Below are 19,189 nucleotides of genomic sequence, written 5' to 3' on the forward strand. Positions count from 1 at the left end.
TACAGTTCAGAAGTGTGGTACGATATTGTGCAACAACGTGCAAAGCAAGGGTCATGTGACAGGAAGCTCCAGAGTCCTGTCCCATGAAGCTGGATTAACCTAGCCGGGCTTCCTCTTCCTTATCTGGCTTCACTTACCCAGACATCCACCCTCCAGATTTCCGGTACCATAAAGCCGGCTATCAACTCACTAATTCAATCCAGACTTGTCCACTCTAGATCTGTGCGCTCACATAAAAAGGGCGGAGTTTGCTGCATGCGACCAATCACAAACATGCAACAAACCGGCCCGAGTCGCATATTTCACAACGGAGGAGCAAACAATAATAATTAATAAATACGATCAATACAAATCAATAATCCAGGCAAAAAGCAACACAGCTGCAGCTGCCAAACGGAGCAAGGATCTCTGGGAAAACATGGCCGACTGCGTCAATGAGGAAGTTAGTGCCATTATAATATTACTGCCCCACTATGACTGCACTTGTGTGTCTGACTACAGTAACATGTGTGTGATCATACATGTGTGTGTGAACCACATGTTTGGTTATGACATGTGATCGTAGCCCCGTGACTTTATGAACAGCTCTACGTACTGTGTTCTTCACAGGTTTTCAGCATCGCCAACACAATACATTAAAGTACCGATCAATCAATCAATCAATCAATCAATCAATCAATCAATCAATCAATCAATCAATCAATCAATCGATCAATCCATGATTTACTGAAACAAATCACTGATCAATGACATTCTATCTGTGTCTTGCTTGTAACCCGTCCAACGAGGGATTCCAGGACATCATAATAATTACCAACATCACTCAGAAATATATGAACTGTCTCAAAGACCCTCAGGTCAATGCACACTGTGGGGGGCTGTCAGCGCGGGGTTGGGGTGCGTTCCATTCCTGATGTGAGGCTCCAGCAGCTGACAGATGTAATGTAACCCCTCCCCCCAAAACCTCTACCTTTCTACAGTCATTGTTCAGCCAATCCCACCGGATTACAGCCATCCCTAAATATTCTCTCTGCCTGAGCGCTCTGCACACAAGCTGTGACCCGAGATCCACCGGGTTCTCAGGGAACGGACGGCCTGTTTTCAGGAGAACCGATTGGTCAGTAGGTGGGGCTGTTATACCTGCTGAGCTCTGATTGGTCAGTAGGTGGGGCTGTTATACCTGCTGAGCTCTGATTGGTCAGTAGGTGGGGCTGTTATACCTGCTGAGCTGTGATTGGTCAGTAGGTGGGGCTGTTATACCTTCTGAGCTCTGATTGGTCAGTAGGTGGGGCTGTTATACCTTCTGAGCTCTGATTGGTCAGTAGGTGGGGCTGTTATACCTGCTGAGCTCTGATTGGTCAGTAGGTGGGGCTGTTATACCTGCTGAGCTCTGATTGGTCAGTAGGTGGGGCTGTTATACCTGCTGAGCTCTGATTGGTCAGTAGGTGGGGCTGTTATACCTGCTGAGCTCTGATTGGTCAGTAGGTGGGGCTGTTATACCTGCTGAGCTCTGATTGGTCAGTAGGTGGGGCTGTTATACCTGCTGAGCTCTGATTGGTCAGTAGGTGGGGCTGTTATACCCGCTGAGCTCTGATTGGTCAGTAGGTGGGGCTGTTATACCTGCTGAGCTCTTATCCTGAACCTATCCTGCTCTGGAGCAGGTTAGGTGTTCAGCATAGGTTACCGCGACAACGTAGCCCGATAGAAAGTCAGCCACCTTTATGGTACCGAAAAGCCAGGGTTAAGCCTGAAGTTATCTGGCTAAGCCGTAATCCAGCTTTATGGTACAGGCCTCAGGGCCCCTGTAACCATAGCAACAAATTATCAACATTCAAATAAAGAAAGTAAGGTCTGTCAGAGGAGGAACGGGGGCGCAGCGGGTAGTGAGGGTTCTGGGTTTGTTTGTTCTCCCTGAGTCTGCAGCTTCGTCCTGCTCCACAAATAAGGAGCTGAGATGATCACCTCAAATTTGAGGTGATCAGTTCAATACCATTATTTATAGTCTGAAGGTTTTTCTTTTTTTTAATTTCATGCACACTAAAAGTTGTGACATTTCAAATCTTTGACTGGAATAGAATCAGAATCAACACCAAAGGCAGGCTTCAAAATGATAACCACGTTTATTTAATAGATGTACGTTTTTTTATACGTCATTACAAACGAGATTGTAATTTCAACCTCACTTAATCAGTCACTTCATAATCATGCTTTCAGTCCTCTACTCTCTGAGCCAATCACAGCACAGCGCCCCCTGGAGGAGGGACTCCTCTGCACCTACACTGGATGTCCGGACGTTTCCTCTTCTCTATAAACACTTTATGAATATAAGAACAGAACCCAACCATTTATCACCCAGAGAAGATCTTCAACAAAATGGTCATCATGTTTACAAAATGTTTGCTTGTGATAAATCTTAATTAAAAAAATGTCCTTACTGTCCTAAAAAAACAGCACAGCATTTTCCACACTATAAGGCGCACCTTCAATGAATGGCCTATTTTATAACTGTTTTATATATAAGGCACACTGGATTATAAAACACACTGGATTATAAAACACACTGGATTATAAGATAGATAGATAGATAGATAGATAGATAGATAGATAGATAGATAGATAGATAGATAGATAGATAGATAGATAGATAGATAGATAGATAGATAGATAGATAGATAGATAGATAGATAGATAGATAGATAGATAGATAGATAGATAGATAGATAGATAGATAGATAGATAGATACTTTATTAATCCCGGAGGAAATTGCATATATCCACTGCTCAGGCATTACTTAACAAATAATACTGGATAAACACCAGGAGAAAAGGAAACACTGACATCACAGGACATACCACAAGACATACATTACACTAACAGACAGACACATGCAGCACTAACAGGACTTATATACTAAACTATAACTAAAAATATAAACAGTATAAAATTTAAAAATATTACAGTATTAAAATATAAACAGTATAAAATAAAATCTAAACAGTATAAAATTGAATTAAAATATAAAAACAGTATAAAAAGTAAATAAATAAATTTTATATATATATATATATACAACAGTATAAAATTAAATTTAAATTAAATTAAATCCATTTTCAACCCCGTGCTGACCTCGCCACCTCCCCCCCGCTCCTCCTGAGAGAGTCATTGTACCCCCTGATGGCACGAAGGAGGACCTCAGCCTCTCTGTGGAGGCGCTGTGTGACAGCAGTCTGCCGCTGAAGGTGCTTCTCTGCTGGGAGAAGGTGGTGTGTAGGGGGGGGGGGTGTTGTTCATGATGGCCTTAATTTTAGACATGGTCCTGCTCTCCAGAAGCATATCCACAGAGTCCAGGCTCAGCCCGACCACTGAGCCCGCTCTGCGGATGAGTCTGTTCAGACGGTCCATATCTCTTTTCCTGGCCCCCCCACCCCAACACACAATGGCGTATGACAGCACACTGGAGACTACGGACTGATAGAACATGAGAAGGAGCTTAGGACAGATGTTGAAGGAGGCCAGCCTCCTTAGGAAGTACATCCTGCTCTGCCCCTTCTTGTACACACAGTTGGAGTTGAGTTGAGTAAATATATATAAATATATATAAATATATATAAATATATATAAATATAAATATAAAGCACACTGGATTATAAAACACACTGGATTATAAAACACACTGGATTATAAAACACACTGGATTATAAAGCGGACTGTCAGTTTTTGAGAACATGAAAGCCTGGTAGGTGCGCCTTACAGTGCGTTAAATACTGAATACATCAGACTGCAATAAAAAGTGTCCCAGTTTCATGTCAGCGTTATGCTTGAAACGCTCAGGGTGACGTGTTTAGCAGGTGCTGACACACGTGAACCTCAGGTTACCGTAGTGATGTCACACCTGAACGCCATCAGTGGAGTCAGACTGTGTGAAGACAAGCTAAGATTATTGTATGTCCAGTGATATTTTGCAAGCATTGGTGTTAAAGATAGTAAACAGGAGCGTTTTAGCACAGCTAGTGGCGTTAGCACACAGACTAAGACCTCACATCCAGTGAAGAAGAGGAGAAGATCTTCTTCAGTCTGTCTGTCTTTCTGTCTGACTCTGAGACGTTCTCATTGGCTGAGACGTGTGTGTGTGTGTGTGTGTGTGTGTGTGTGTGTGTGTGTGTGTGTGTGTGTGTGTGTGTGTTATTTATAACTGTGCTCAGCTCCAGATGACCCCCCCCCCCTCATTGCTCTGACTTTCCTGAAGCTCAGGAGCCGCTGTGATTGGCTGAAGCCCCACCGATGTGCTCCAGGGACCTCAGAGCAGACGTCCAGTGGACACACACTCCTAAACTGTGGTGGGTGGGTCTGGACCTGGGGGGCCGTGTGTGTGTCCACTGGACCTGAGCATCCTCCCTTCTGAACACAGTTGATGCCGGTGCTTCAGAGCGCCCCCCTTAGGTGTCTAAGGGAAACTGTGATGTTCGTAACCAATATCCCTGTTTTGTCCTGTCTCTGTGTGTCCGTCCATGTGTTGTCCCTCTGTCCACCTGTCTGTCTGTCTGTGTGTCTGTCTGCCTGTCTGTCCGTGTGTCTTTTTCTCCTCCTTTCTTTTGGGCTGGTTCTGTTTTGAGTTGTTTTTCTCAACTTTATTTCCTTTAAATGCTTCAAAACTGTGACAAACGGTTTATATTTGCTATTTCTGACGTGCAATGCTGTCACCACATTTTTATATATATATACACATACACACACAAAATGTATATATATATATATATATATATATATATATATATATATATATACTATATATATATATATATATATATATATATATATGTCTATATATACATCATAACATTGCTTTTCCATCCAATTCCTTACGTTCAACTTTATTCGCATCCTGAAAACATAAATATGAATGACCCTTCATAACCTCTGACCCTTCATAACCTCTGACTCTTCCTAACCTCTGACCCTTCATAACCTCTGACCCTTCATAACCTCTGACCCTTCATAACCCCTGTACCTGTGCTTGTCATCTTCATGTAGCCACGGGTTACGAGAAGTCTCGCAGCCTGAATAATATCTCGGGGATGATGGGGGCCCCGCTTCGCCTCACCCCCATCACCAACTCCACCTTCGAGCCCTTCGAGCCCCCCGGCCTGAGGCGGTGTCACTCCCCCATCCCCTCCATCCTGTAGCAACACGGATTAAAACACGTCAACAACAACAACAACAACAACAATGGCATCAGCTGCTAGCATCATCCATTAGAACATCTGCTGGGGGGCGGGGGGGTGGGGCTTAAATACAAAAAAAACAGAAAGCATCAAGACGTGAGGCGTGTCATTACATCAGTCACACCAGATCATTGGTCCTGATGGAACCGAGTCGACGCTGAAGCCTTTCAGAGCTGCAGACACACACTAACACCGGTCCCACCGACAGGGACAGTCCAGTGAGGTCACACTGACGTGAGGTCACACTGACGTGAGGTCACACTGACGTGAGGTCACACTGACGTGAGGTCACACTGACGTGAGGTCACACTGACGTGAGGTCACACTGACGTGAGGTCACACTGACGTGAGGTCACACTGACATGAAGGAGGAGTTCATCTCCAGCTTTCCTGACCGACTTCCTGCCTGGACCTCACAGCTCCTGCAACTTGAGCACTTTCAAAGAAGCTCCAACAAGAGACGTCTCCTAACACAGAGCCCCTAGAACAGACACGCACATGTTACTGTAGCACGCATGTTTCCACTCAACATAACCCCCACGTGAAGAACAGCAATCTAAGCCAACATGGATAAATAATAAGACATTTTTAAAACAAATCAAAAGCATATGTCTAAGAAGTAAAACTAGAGGTGAAAAGCAGCCCAACGCAGCACAGCTTTACACAACATGGAGGTGGTAGATGTTTGGTTTGTGTCAAACAACTTCTCAACACTCTAGATGATGGTTTTTTCTCTCTTTAGTCTCTTTCCCCTGAAGTTCACCCCAGACCCTGAACCCTCTGCTACACTCACAGGACCACTGAATGAAGACCATGTCATACCGTAAGGAACAGGTGGGGGAACAGGTGAACACTGGATGTCTTGGTGGGGGTAGGATCCAGTGATTCAATTAGCAAACTGCTGCCTCTCAGACATCAGCCTTCATTTGAGTCAACTGGACCAGAACACAAAGTCCTGTTCCAGGTAGTAGTCAGTTAGCTGACTGTCACCAGATCCTGGGTCCAGGACCTGGTGGTGATGTCATCAGCATGAATGTAAAGCTTTACGTTATTTTGGTTTTAAAGGCACCAACACTGACATTGGGAATCAGTGTCAGAGGAACTATGGGATGTCAGAGAGGACGAAATAAAAAGCAAAGCTGTCCTCCAGCAGAGCAGAGCTGCTCTGAAGTCCATGTGGTCCTCAGCCATCAGGTGGACGTAAAGCAGCTACAGTAAAGACTGAACTGGACCTGCTGAAGGTTGGTTCACCTCTCATCCAGGAGCACTCTTCAGCTCTGACTGACTGCTAGAGAATCCAGAGACTCCTGATGGAGCACAAAACCACCGAGACAATGGGTCCAGTTCGTAGTTGTGACCAATCATAAGGAAGTCGTCGTCCTGCCCACCCTCAGGTGAGCTGTATGGTGAGCTGCACCCAGGTGTGAATGCTGATGATGGTGTCTTCATCCTCCTCCTCTGTTCAGAGATGGTTTCTCCAGTTTGACCAAAATGGCTTCTTTAACTCCCCCCTAATGACATGACTGTCCTCAGAGGAGTGGTCTGTGTTGAGTCCCGTCCTGAGGAGTCGGCTCTGACTAAAACCTGACTAAAACAGGTTTTCCTGTTTGTCCTCCCTCTCCTTGTCAGAACCAGAGACCTTAAAGACCAGGAGAGGGAGGACGACTGGAGCTCGTTGTCATGAGAGGTGAAACGTTGTCAAGAAACCTTCAGCGTGTCCAGCTGACTCTGGTCTATCGCTGTCTGAGCTGCACTCAAGATGTTTCCTCAGATAAATGGACACAAATTACTACATGAGAATGAAAACCTCTGGTTGTCATAGGAACCAGAGCATCAACAACACTGTTTCCCCCCACCTGGTTTCTGACACGGGTCTTTGCAGTCAAAGCACAAGACGAGGATAATGTTCACCTTTACACGTCATCCGTGAAATCAGCATGTCTCTATCTCCAACTGAGAAAGGCTGGAACACACCCCTCCATCACCACCACCTCCACCTCCACCTCCACCACCACCATCACCTCCACCTCCATCATCACCTCCACCTCCACCTCCACCATCACCTCCACCTCCACCATCACCTCCACCTCCATCATCACCTCCACCTCCATCACCTCCACCTCCATCACCACCTCCACCTCCATCACCACCTCCACCTCCATCACCTCCACCTCCATCACCACCTCCACCTCCATCACCACCTCCACCTCCACCTCCACCTCCATTGTTACTACAACACTGACTCCAGTGTGACTCCGCTGCCAGTGGCAATATTTTTAGTTTTCTCCCTTTTTGGCTTCTCTTTCTTTCCCTCCTGACCCCCCCACCCCCACCCCTCCCTCTCTGTTTGTCCATTCCTTCTTTGTTTGGCGGCTGTCCAGTGGGGGGCACTGTGAACGGATACTGGAGCGACAGCCCCTGGTAGAAGAAGAGCCAACGCCAGACGCCACGAGGACAGACCAGAGAGAGCAGAGCAACGTGTGTGTGTGTGTGTGTGTGTGTGTGTGTGTGTGTGTGTGTGTGTGTGTGTGTGTGTGTGTGTGTGTGTGTGTGTGTGTGTGTGTGTGTGTGTGTGTGTGTGTGTGTGTGTGTGTCCAGAGCTGCATCTGTACTAAGATGCACAAACCTTAACTTTTCTTTTTGTGTCAAGAAATGGAAAAATATTGATTTTATTCCTGACGTTTGTTCTAAATAATCTGTGATGTCATCAGTGGGATTGTTTGTGACTTTTTATTTATTTATTTATTTATTTGCTATAAATGTTAAATCTTTTCTTTCGGTTGTGACGTCACCTGAAGGATCGATTGTCAGTTACTGTAAAAATGGATTCTGTAGGTCGGTTGAGTTTGACTTCTGTCCTCATGTCTCGCTGTCAACCCCCCCACCCCCAAGGGACCATTTTCCTGAAACCCCCCCCCACACAAACACAGATGCTGTTCCTCACGGTCCAGCCATCACACACTCTGTTCAGCCAATCAGAGAAGAGCCTCTCAAACAGGAAGTTCCTGAAGCTCTCCTTGTGTTGTTGACCAGGTCAACAGATTTCCTCTCCTGGGGGAGAAGCTACATCTCTCCTCTGTATCTCCTGCATTCATTCCGGATTGGGGGGGCGGGGGCTGACAGTGCAGAATGAGTAGGGTTTGGTTTAGGAGGGGATTCTTCTGAATTATGTGACATTTTGGGGAAAAACACTTGGATGTCTGTGGAGACGAAGCCTCCTGAGACCATCAGGAGACGTTTCATCACTAAATGAAAACCAAACAGAGCAGAAATTAAAGCACTTTAATCTGTTTAGAAAGCAAATAATTGACTTGTGAAGCCCTGACCCACTATTTAACTAATAGAACATCAAGAATAGATTTTTCCCAAAAAATGTCAAGCCTTTCTTTTTTTGTTCATGTTTTCTGAATCCTGAATTGTGTCTAAATGAATGAGTTGAGCTTCTCTTCTCACAGACTAACTCGGGTTACCTTTGGGGAGTCACTCAGGTGTGTCTAATTCAAAGGCTTTCCTAGAACCAGCCTGAAAGAATCAGGGCTCCAAACGGGGCCCCCAGTTAGCCTGACGTGTAGCCCAAAGGTAGCCTGAGTCTGACACACACACACACACACACACACACACACACACACACACACACACACACACACGGAGCAGACCTTCTGTTGTACATACATGTAAAGTGTGTGTTGTAATGAACCTGCATGGGTTTCCATCACAGCAATAAGGAGACGACGAATGACCAGGATCTGGTTTAAGGGTTTAGTCTTGAGTTTAACGAGTGTGTACATAAGATGTAGACGACCAGGAGTCGGTTGGGGTGTGTGTGTTTAGACACACACACATGCACTAACAACGCATGCAGGACAAAAATATTCCCCTCTTTGAATGCAGGAGGGGGGACGGGCTGACGTAATGCATGCCAAAATGCTATGATGCTATTGGTCAAAAGAGACCAAGTTAGGTACTGTAACGGGACGGGGTGGGGGTGGGAAAGTTTATTTTTACAGGCTGGGGAGGGGTGACATTTGTAGTCGGTCTTGTATAGCTGCTTTCTTATTGATCCCAGAGACTTCTGGTCAGAAACACGTTCATGTTGTAGCTTCTGTTGGTTCCTTCCTGGTTTGCTTCTCTTTCCCCTCAGACCCCCCCTCAACCCCCTCCCCAGACCCGTCCTGAAGCCCTGCGCTGGCAGATATATGCAAAAAGAAGCAGCAACTGTGAACTAATGCTAAGACATGAACAAAAAAATCCAGCTTCTTCCATCACTGAAGAAGAGGAGGCTCCTCTTCCTCTCGATGCCTCATGGTTTATTTGGTTTTTCTACATTCCTTGATGGTCCATGCTGTCGGACGGTTTATTCTTGTGACTCAGCAGTGTTGAGTGAGAGGAGGATACCTCAGGGTTGTGAGCGTCAGCGGCTCAATGCAACCTCCACAAACGATAAAGATCTGATGAAGACCTGGTGTTCAGCAACCCCCCCGATGCAGTTTGATCACACCTGATGAAGAACATTCAGCTCAGTTCAGGATGAGACTAGAATTACAAGCCACTCCCCTTTTTGGTCACCTCGTCAATAAAAATGTCTTTTTAAGATTATTTCAACATTGAGACCTTCAGATGAAACTGCTCAACCTCCAGATGTTGTCCAAGTCCTCTGAGTGACGTGAAGGAACGGATTAAAGACGTTACCAACTGGCTCCACTGGTTTGAGGAGGCTGCACTGACTGGTGAGGTTCACCACTGCAGAGGTTCCTTCAGGGTTCTGTCCTGACTCCCCCTTTACCCCCCCTCCATCCTGTCACAACTCAGGTATCACTGTCTCAACCCCCCTTGTGTCCAGTTGACCCCAGTTTACCCAGTGATCTACCGGGGGTCAAAAAGGACTTTGGTTTTTTGTGCTTTTCTTGTACGACTTCCTTGTTTCCTTTCCTTGTTTCCTCCGTGTCCCCTCACCGATCGCCCCCCCCCAACCCCAACACACCACCATCACCTGATCCCCAAGTCTCTCACAGCAAAATCCAACTGGAGGGATGTGGTCCAACTGGAGATCCTTCATGGTACTGGGAACACTCTGGACGTACTGGTAATACTGGGAACACTCTGGACGTACTGGTAATACTGGGAACACTCTGGACGTACTGGTAATACTGGGAACACTCTGGACGTACTGGTAATACTGGGAACACTCTGGACGTACTGGTAATACTGGGAACACTCTGGACATACTGGTAATACTGGGAACACTCTGGACGTACTGGTAATACTGGGAACACTCTGGACGTACTGGTAATACTGGGAACACTCTGGACGTCACCCAGAAGGAAGGAAGAAGGAACTGAGAGACGGAGCTGGTGTTTAGGGGGAGGGAAGGGGTTCTGAGGGGGAGTGTGAGCAGCGACACCGGGAGGAGATGGAGGAGAATTAGGAAGACAGTGTGGAGGTGGTGAGGAGGAGGAGGAGGAGGAGGAGGAAGAGGAGGAGGAAGAGGAAGCGAAACATCTTCTCCATGTAAGAATGTGAATGTCACCATTGTGGTCCTTGTGTTATGTCTCCTGTGTGTGTGTGTGTGTGTGTGTGTGTGTGTGTGTGTGTGTGTGTGTGTGTGTGTGTGTGTGTGTGTGTGTGTGTGTGTGTGTGTGTGTGTGTGTGTGTGTGTGTGTGTGTGTGTCTTCTTGCTGGTTTGTCTGGTTTCCTGCAGTAACATCTGTTTCCTGGTCTGTCTTTTTATTCTTAATAACCCTGAGAGGATCTAGAGTCATGAACAGAACACGTTTCTTCAATGGCTGACCCCCCCAGTCCTCTAAACATGAACTAACTCCTGCGGCCTCTTCACCAACAGCAGCGTTAGCTTCAAAAGCTACTGACAAACAAACAAACGTCCAGTTACTAATGTCCATCAGTAGACTAACTACCACCACACCCAAAACAGCCGACCTCCAGTGGAGGATTTTACATGGTGCCGTCGGTTCCAATGCTTTTGTCTCTGTTTTTAACCCTGCGGTGTCCAGCCAGTGTCCCTTCTGTCCCCTTCAGGAGACAGTCTTCCATACTTTCAGTGAGTGTGGGAGACTTCAGTGCTCTTCACTCTTCTAACCAATGTTTTTAACTTGTTCAATGAAAACTTTAGTATCAGGAAATTCATCTACGGTGCTGGGTACAATAGATCGAATCAGAGAAAGTGGCAGCTTTTAAATTTTATTTCTGGGGAGGCAAAACTTGCAATTCATGTGACCAGGAAGAGGAAAATTGAAAACGATACCGCTCAAGAAGCAGCTCCTGTTTTTTGCTGTAACATCAGATGTCGCTTAAAACTAGAATTTGGTTTCTATAAATTGACAAAAGACCTGAATAACTTTAGGAACATCTGGTGTTACAAAAATGTCCTATGGACTTTAGTTGATGACCACCTCACTTTTGCAAACTTCCTGTTATAATGCACTAATTCTTATATTGTACTTCCCTTTGTTTCTTGGTGTTTAATGTTTTTGAGTGTTTAGTGTTTTTGAAATTTCATCTAATGAAAATTTGTAAAATGTTCTAAATGTTCTAAATGTTCTAAATGTGATTGAAGTTTGTTTGGAAAAGATGTTCTGAGGCACTTAAATGCTTTCATCTGATGTAAAACTGCAAAATGTTTGAATGAGATTAAAGTGTTTTTGCAAAAATCAAAAAAAAAAAAAAAGAAGAAGAAAGCTGCCACTTTCTCTGATTCGATCTATTGTACCCAGCACCGTAGATGAATTTCCTGATACTAAAGTTTTCATTGAACAAGTTAAAAACATTCGTTAGAAGAGTGAAGAGCACTGAAGTCTCCCACACTCACTGAAAGTATGAAAGACTGTCTCCTTCTTCTTCTTCTTCTTCTTCTTCTTCTTCTTCTTCTTCTTCTTCTTCTTCTCCTTCTGGCTTTCCCCTTCAGGGGTCTCCACAGCCAATCAGTGTCCTCCATCTAACCCTGTCTTCTCATCCTCTTCTCTCACACCAACTACCTTCATGTCCTCTTTCACTACATCCATAAACCTCCTCTTTGGTCTTCCTCTAGGCCTCCTGCCTGGCAGTTCAGAACTCAGCATCCTTCTACCAATATATTCACTATCTCTCCTCTGGACATGTCCAAACCATCTCAGTCTGGCCTCTCTGACTTTATCTCCAGAACCTCTAACATGTGCTGTCACTCTGATGGACTCATTCCTGATCCTATCCATCCTGGTCACTCCCAGAGAGAACCTCAGCATCTTCATCTCTGCTACCTCCAGCTCTGTCTCCTGTCTTTTCCTCAGTGACACTGTCTCTAGACCAAACAACATCGCTGGTCTCACCACAGTTTTGTACACCTTTCCTTTCATTTTAGCTGAAACTCTTCTATCACACATCACACCTGACACTTTCCTCCACCCGTTCCATCCTGCCTGGACACGCTTCTTCACCTCTTTTCCACACTCTCCATTGCTCTGGACTGTTGAGCCTAAGTACTTCAAATCCTCCACCTTCTTGATCTCTTCTCCCTGTAACCTCACTCTTCCACTTGGGTCCCTCTCATTCACACACATGTACTCTGTCTTACTGCGGCTAACCTTCATTCCTCTCCTTTCCAGGACAAACCTCCACCTCTCTAGCTTCTCCTCCACCTGTTCCCTGCTCTCACTGCAGATCACAATGTCATCTGCAAACATCATAGTCCATGGAGATTCCTGTCTAACCCCGTCTGTCAGCCTGTCCATCACCATAGCAACAAGAAGGGGCTCAGAGCTGATCCCTGATGCAGTCCCACCTCCACCTTGAACTCCTCTGTCACACCTACACACACCTCACCACTGTCTTACAGTCCTCATACATGTCCTGCACCGCTCTAACATACTTCTCTACCACTCCAGACTTCCTCATACAATACCACAGTTCCTCTCTGGACACCCTGTCATCAGCTTTCTCCAGATCTACAAAAACACAATGCAGCTCCCTCTGGCCTTCTCTGTACTTCTCTATCAACATCCTCAAAGCAAATACTGCATCTGTAGTACTCTGTTTTGGCATGAAACCATACTGCTGCTCACAAATGTTCACTTCTGCCCTTAGTCTAGCTTCCACTACTCTCTCCCATAACTTCATTGTATGGCTCATCAGCTTTATTCCTCTGTAGTTGCCACAACTCTGCACATCTCCCTTGTTCTTAAAAATGGGCACCAGCACACTTCTCCTCCATTCCTCAGGCATCTTCTCACTATCTAAGATCCTGTTGAACAACCCAGTCAGAAACTCTACTCCCACCTCTCCTAGACACTTCCATACCTCTACAGGTATATCATCAGGACCGACTGCCTTTCCACTCTTCATCCTCTTCAATGCCCTCCTCACTTCATCCTGACTAATCTTTGCTACTTCCTGGTCCACAACAGTCACCTCTTCTAGTCTTTGTTCTCTCTCATTTTCCACGTTCATCAGCTCTTCAAAGTACTCTTTCCATCTTCCCATCACACTACTGGCACCTGTCAATAGACTTCCATCCCTATCCTTAATCACCCTAACCTGCTGCACGTCCTTCCCATCTCTGTCTCTCTGTCTTGCCAACCGGTATAGATCAGTCTCTCCCTCCTTACTGTCCAACCTAGCATACAAGTCATCATAAGCTTCTTGTTTGGCCTTTGCTACCTCTACCTTCACCTTACGCTGCATCTCCCTGTACTCCTGTCTACTCTCCTCAGTCCTCTCAGTGTCCCACTTCTTCTTAGCTAACCTCTTTCTCTGTATACACTCCTGTACCTCCTCATTCCACCACCAAGTCTCCTTATCTACTCTCCTTCCAGATGACACACCAAGTACTCTCCTACCTGTCTCCCTGATCACATTAGCTGTAGTTGTCCAGTCATCTGGAAGCACCTCCTGACCACCCAGAGCCTGTCTTAACTCCTTCCTAAAAGTCATGCAACACTGTTCCTTTTTTAGCTTCCACCATTTCGTCTTCTGCTCTGCCTTTGTCCTCTTCATCTTCCTCACCACCAGAGTCATCCTACACACCACCATCCTATGCTGTTTGGCTACACTCTCACCTACCACTACTTTACAGTCACTGATCTCCTTCAGGTTACACCGTCTACACCAGATGTAGTCTACCTGTGTGCTCCTACCTCCACTCTTATAAGTCACTCTATGTTCCTGCCTCTTCTGCAAGAAAGTATTCACTACAGCCATTTCCATCCTTTTTGCAAAGTCAACTACCATCTGTGCTTCTGCGTTCCTCTCCTGGATACCAAACCTGCCCATCACCTCCTCATCACCTCTGTTTCCTGCACCAACATGTCCATTGAAGTCTGCTCCAATGACAACTCTCTCACTTCTAGGTATGCTCTGCATCACTTCATCAAGGTCCAACCAGAATTTCTCCTTCTCCTCCAGCTCACATCCTACCTGTGGAGCATACCCGCTAACAATATTGAACATCACACCTTCTATTTCTAGCTTCAGACTCATCACTCTATCCGACACTCTTTTTACCTCCAGGACATTCCTAACAAACTCCTCCTTCAAGATAACTCCTCCTCCATTTCTCTTCCCATCTACACCATGATAGAACAACTTGAACCCTGCTCCTAAACTTCTAGCCTTGCTACCTTTCCACCTGGTCTCCTGGACACACAGTATGTCTACCTTCCTCCTCTGCATCATGTCAACCAACTCTCTACCTTTTCCTGTCATAGTTCCAACATTCAACGTCCCTACTCTCAGTCCTATACTCTTGGTGTTCCTCTTCTCTCTCTTCCTACGAACACACTTTCCTCCTCTCCTTCTTCGACCAACAGAAATCAAATTTCCACCGGCGCCCTGTAGGTCAACAGCGCCGATGGCGGTCGTTGTTAACCCGGGCCTCGACCGATCCGGTATGGAAGTCATAGGTTTGATTTGCATGTTTGATTTGGCAAAAGTTTTACGCCGGATGCCCTTCCTGACGCAACCCTCTGTATTTATCCAGGCTTGGGACCGGCACAATAAGACACTGGCTTGTGTCCTCTGCGGCTACATTAGTTCTACTCAGTCATAAAGGTGTAAAACCCTGAGGTGCTTCAGAGGAACCCAGAGGAACCAGTTCAGTCGTGTCCAGTTTCCTCACACTGGAGTAGAAAAGTAGAAAACTTCACCAAACGTTTGGTAACCAGGTTGTGTCTCATAACTGTTATCTGATCACAGATCAGCATCAGCATCTGGAGGTACAACCTGTTCAGGTTTAGTGTCTGTGAACTTCCGGTGTTCATCTCTAATGCCATTGGACCATTTCTCTGACTCCGCCCACATTACCTTACCCACCAGCATCATCTGAAGGGTTAAATCCAGTTTTCAGTCAAATTATAGTTTGATGAACTTTTTCAGCTTCTCCCCTCCATCCAGTCTGGTGTCTGAGGGTCAAGGGTCGCTCCGTCAAATCCTCACCATGATCTCTGCTCTTCTTCCATTACAGTGTTGAGTTTCTAACACCCCCCCCACCCCCACTTCCATCTCTCCCAACACGATTCCCAGCAGTCACGAGGGGGGGGATAGAGAAGAAGAGGAAACACTAGAGGTAGACATCACCACCGACATCACCGTGATCCACCCATGTGCAGCCCTGCTGGAGGTGCAGAAGAAGGCAGTGATGGTATCTCCACAGCCTTTGGACTCCCATTGCCCCCCAGTGAGGACGCCCCCCAGTGAGGACGCCCCCCAGTGAGGACGCCCCCGAGTGAGGACCTCCCCAAGTGAGGACGCCCCCCAGTGAGGACCTCCCCGAGTGAGGACGCCCCCCAGTGAGGACACCCCCGAGTGAGGACGCCCCCGAGTGAGGACGCCCCCGAGTGAGGACGCCCCCGAGTGAGGACGCCCCCGAGTGAGGACGCCCCCGAGTGAGGACGCCCCCTAGTGAGGACGCCCCCTGCAGGCAGCCAGAGGACCGGAGACAACGGGGGGTTCCACACCTCTCCTTTGGTTCTGTGTGAACCCCCTTTGATCTGCACTGGTTTCTCCATTACTTTATCACTGGAAGCACTATGCAAGGGGGGGGGGGTCCACGGGGACACCTGAGGACCGCTGCAGGGTCCGATCCAGAGCTGGGGTCACCCAGGCCCCCGCTGCCCCACTAAACTCTGCTGAGCTCCAAGACCGCTGAATGAAATCTACTCACACATATCAGAAGACATCACCATGTCACGCGTGTGTCTGACAGGTCGTGTCACGCGTGTGTCTGACAGGTCGTGTCACGTGTGTGTCTGACAGGTCGTGTCACGTGTGTGTCTGACAGGTCGTGTCACGTGTGTGTCTGACAGGTCGTGTCACGTGTGTGTCTGACAGGTCGTGTCACGTGTGTGTCTGACAGGTCGTGTCACGTGTGTGTCTGACAGGTCGTGTCACGTGTGTGTCTGACAGGTCGTGTCACGTGTGTTGAACAGGTCATGTCACGTGTGTGTCTGACAGGTCATGTCACGTGTGTGTCTGACAGGTCATGTCACGTGTGTGTCTGACAGGTCGTGTCACGTGTGTGTCTGACAGGTCGTGTCACGTGTGTGTCTGACAGGTCATGTCACGTGTGTGTCTGACAGGTCGTGTCACGTGTGTGTCTGACATGATCCTACCTACCTGATCTCACCTGGACCTCACTGGAGACACTCTGAGACCTTCTGAAGACTCTGGTTGGACACCCCCGATGGGGTCAGGTGACCAGCAGTCCCCCGGCTGGAGTAAACCGCCCCTAACATCCACTAAAGGGGGTGTCCTGAACTACAAAGATGTGATTGACCTTTTCTCTTTGGCCCCCCCTCTAACTGTATCTTGGTGCCCCCCCCCCCCCCTGCATCGCTGCTGCTCCTTCTCTTTGGCTAAACTGCATGGCATGAATGAAACTAATGAAACCCCAAAGAAAGATGGTCAAAAACACAAGTGGCAGGTTAAGAGGAGCAGGGAGGGTGACGGGGACACGTGAACATGGACCACACACGTGTTTGTTCCACCAGCGTCACGGATAAGTCATGACTTCATCATGTTCAAGCTATTTTTAATCCTCAAACTGGCTGCTAAAATGTGCAAAACAGCAACTTCTGCAGGAAACTGCTCCTCAGAAGACATGATGGATGAGGAGGAGCCGCCCCCCGTCCCCATCCAGATGGTCCGAGGGAGGGGGGCAGAGATGCTGCAGGCCGCCCTACATTCAATACCTCTGTGGATGTGAGGAGAGAAGAGAGACCATGATTAAATAAAGAACGTCTCCATCCGGTGTGGAGACGACCTCTGACCTCACCCACGGATCAGAAACGTGTTTTATGACGTTGTTTACCAGCATGAATAATCTGCATGACTTCTGCAAGCCATTCTGACCCCCCCCCCCATGAAAACAGGGCTAGAAAATGAGAAGTTAACAAAAAATTATCTTATATGCAACAGATTTGTAGAAAAGATAAAGAAATAATAAATAAAAGAAGAAAAAGTTCACGTTTATTAAAGATTCCAGGTTTTATTTTAAACAAAACTCAAAGAAAAAAAGATTTACAACATCGACCCACTTTTATTTTGTTGGTTATAAATTAAATAGAGACTCCCTTCTGCTCTAAAATCCAAAAAAGACAACTCTTCACTTCTGCAAGTATTTATTACTATTACTACTATTACTCTACTACTATTTGCACTTCGAACTTGGCTGCTGCTCTGCTTCATCTTCCTCCTCTTCTTCGTCCCGTTTGTCACCAGAACCCTTACAGAAACTCTCTCCATCGGCAGCTCTGTGTCCCAATCTGAACGGGATTACCGCCGTCCGTCACGTTGAACTATGCTCTGTGAGATGTCCTGGAGTTCACGTGTGTTCACGTGTTCCTTTAGTTTGTGACCTTGAAGGATGGTGAAGTTATTTCCCAGCAGCCCCCGGGACGGTCACTGAGTGACCTCAGGCCAAACAGGAGCCGTAATTCCGTGAGATTAGATTTATTTTTAATGTTTGTTTTCATGAAGAAGCTGTAGGTGAGTCCCATCAGTGTTCTCAGATGGGATTAGGACAATTAATAGATAATATTTGGGATTAAATAGAAATATTCATTAAAGATGTAGCTGCAACTGGAGTTTGAACAAATGCCAGAATTAACCCTAATTTGTGTGACAATCCCACATCATTTATCCATTTAGGTTTTCTTTCTTCTTCTGCCTCCTTACATTATGGTCTGGTGTCAGGAATGTACAACTAAATGTCTGGGTTTTTACATTAACTTCTTTTGTTTTTTGCATTGAGCCATTGGAAACAAGAGCCAAAGAATCCAGCATTCTGCCATCGTCTCACTTTCCTTCAGGGATTCTTTGGTTTCCTGAAGATCTCAGTCGGTGGGTTGGACCAGATGTCATCTGCAGATCTTATCATCGGTGTCATGTTCATGTCAGTTTATTAACCTACAGACTCACACAGTCACCTGATGAAGCCCCCGCCCTGATCATTTCTACACTTTGATTTTCAAACACCACTCAGGAAAATAATCACCTTCTTATTAGTGTTGTAGCTTCCTCTGAACATACTTATTTATTAACTGAGTCGGATTTTATTTTAAAGACTGAAAGGATGACAGGTTCTAAATCAGGGTCACATCTGGTGAACTGGTGAACGGGTGAACTGGTGAACCACACAAAAGAAGTCATGGTTCAACCTTTGGAGTGAAGTCTTTGAAATGTTTTCATCAGTAAATGTGACCGTGGCATCGGCCACGGCCCCCCAACACGGACTCTGTTGTGCCACCATCTGCAGACAGATTGAGGTGAAGTCCCACAGACACACGTGTTTAAACGTGACATCAACCGCCATCAGCTACCAGACCAGCGTCTGATGGAAACAACTAGGATGTAATCTGGATTATCTGGATGGTGCTGGTCCTTCTCATCATTTATGTTGATGTGTTGACTTTTTTTCATTTTAAATAATCTATATTAATTTATATTTGTGCATTGAGCCCCACCTGGCGCCCCCCCACCCCCC

The 19,189-nt window shown here is 46.4% G+C and overlaps 1 protein-coding gene across 1 annotated transcript in view; it reads left to right on the forward strand.

The window, feature by feature from the left end:
* LOC137609760 (voltage-gated potassium channel KCNC1-like) overlaps positions 1–5,184 on the forward strand; it is a 62,415-nt gene extending 57,231 nt beyond the window's left edge. Inside the window, exon 6 of the mRNA XM_068337026.1 lies at positions 5,033–5,184. Coding sequence (XP_068193127.1) covers positions 5,033–5,184 — 152 coding nt within the window. The remainder of the gene's footprint in view (positions 1–5,032) is intronic.
* Positions 5,185–19,189: the final 14,005 nt, after the last annotated feature.

Source organism: Antennarius striatus, chromosome 16, assembly GCF_040054535.1.
Source record: "Antennarius striatus isolate MH-2024 chromosome 16, ASM4005453v1, whole genome shotgun sequence".
NCBI lineage: Eukaryota > Metazoa > Chordata > Actinopteri > Lophiiformes > Antennariidae > Antennarius > Antennarius striatus.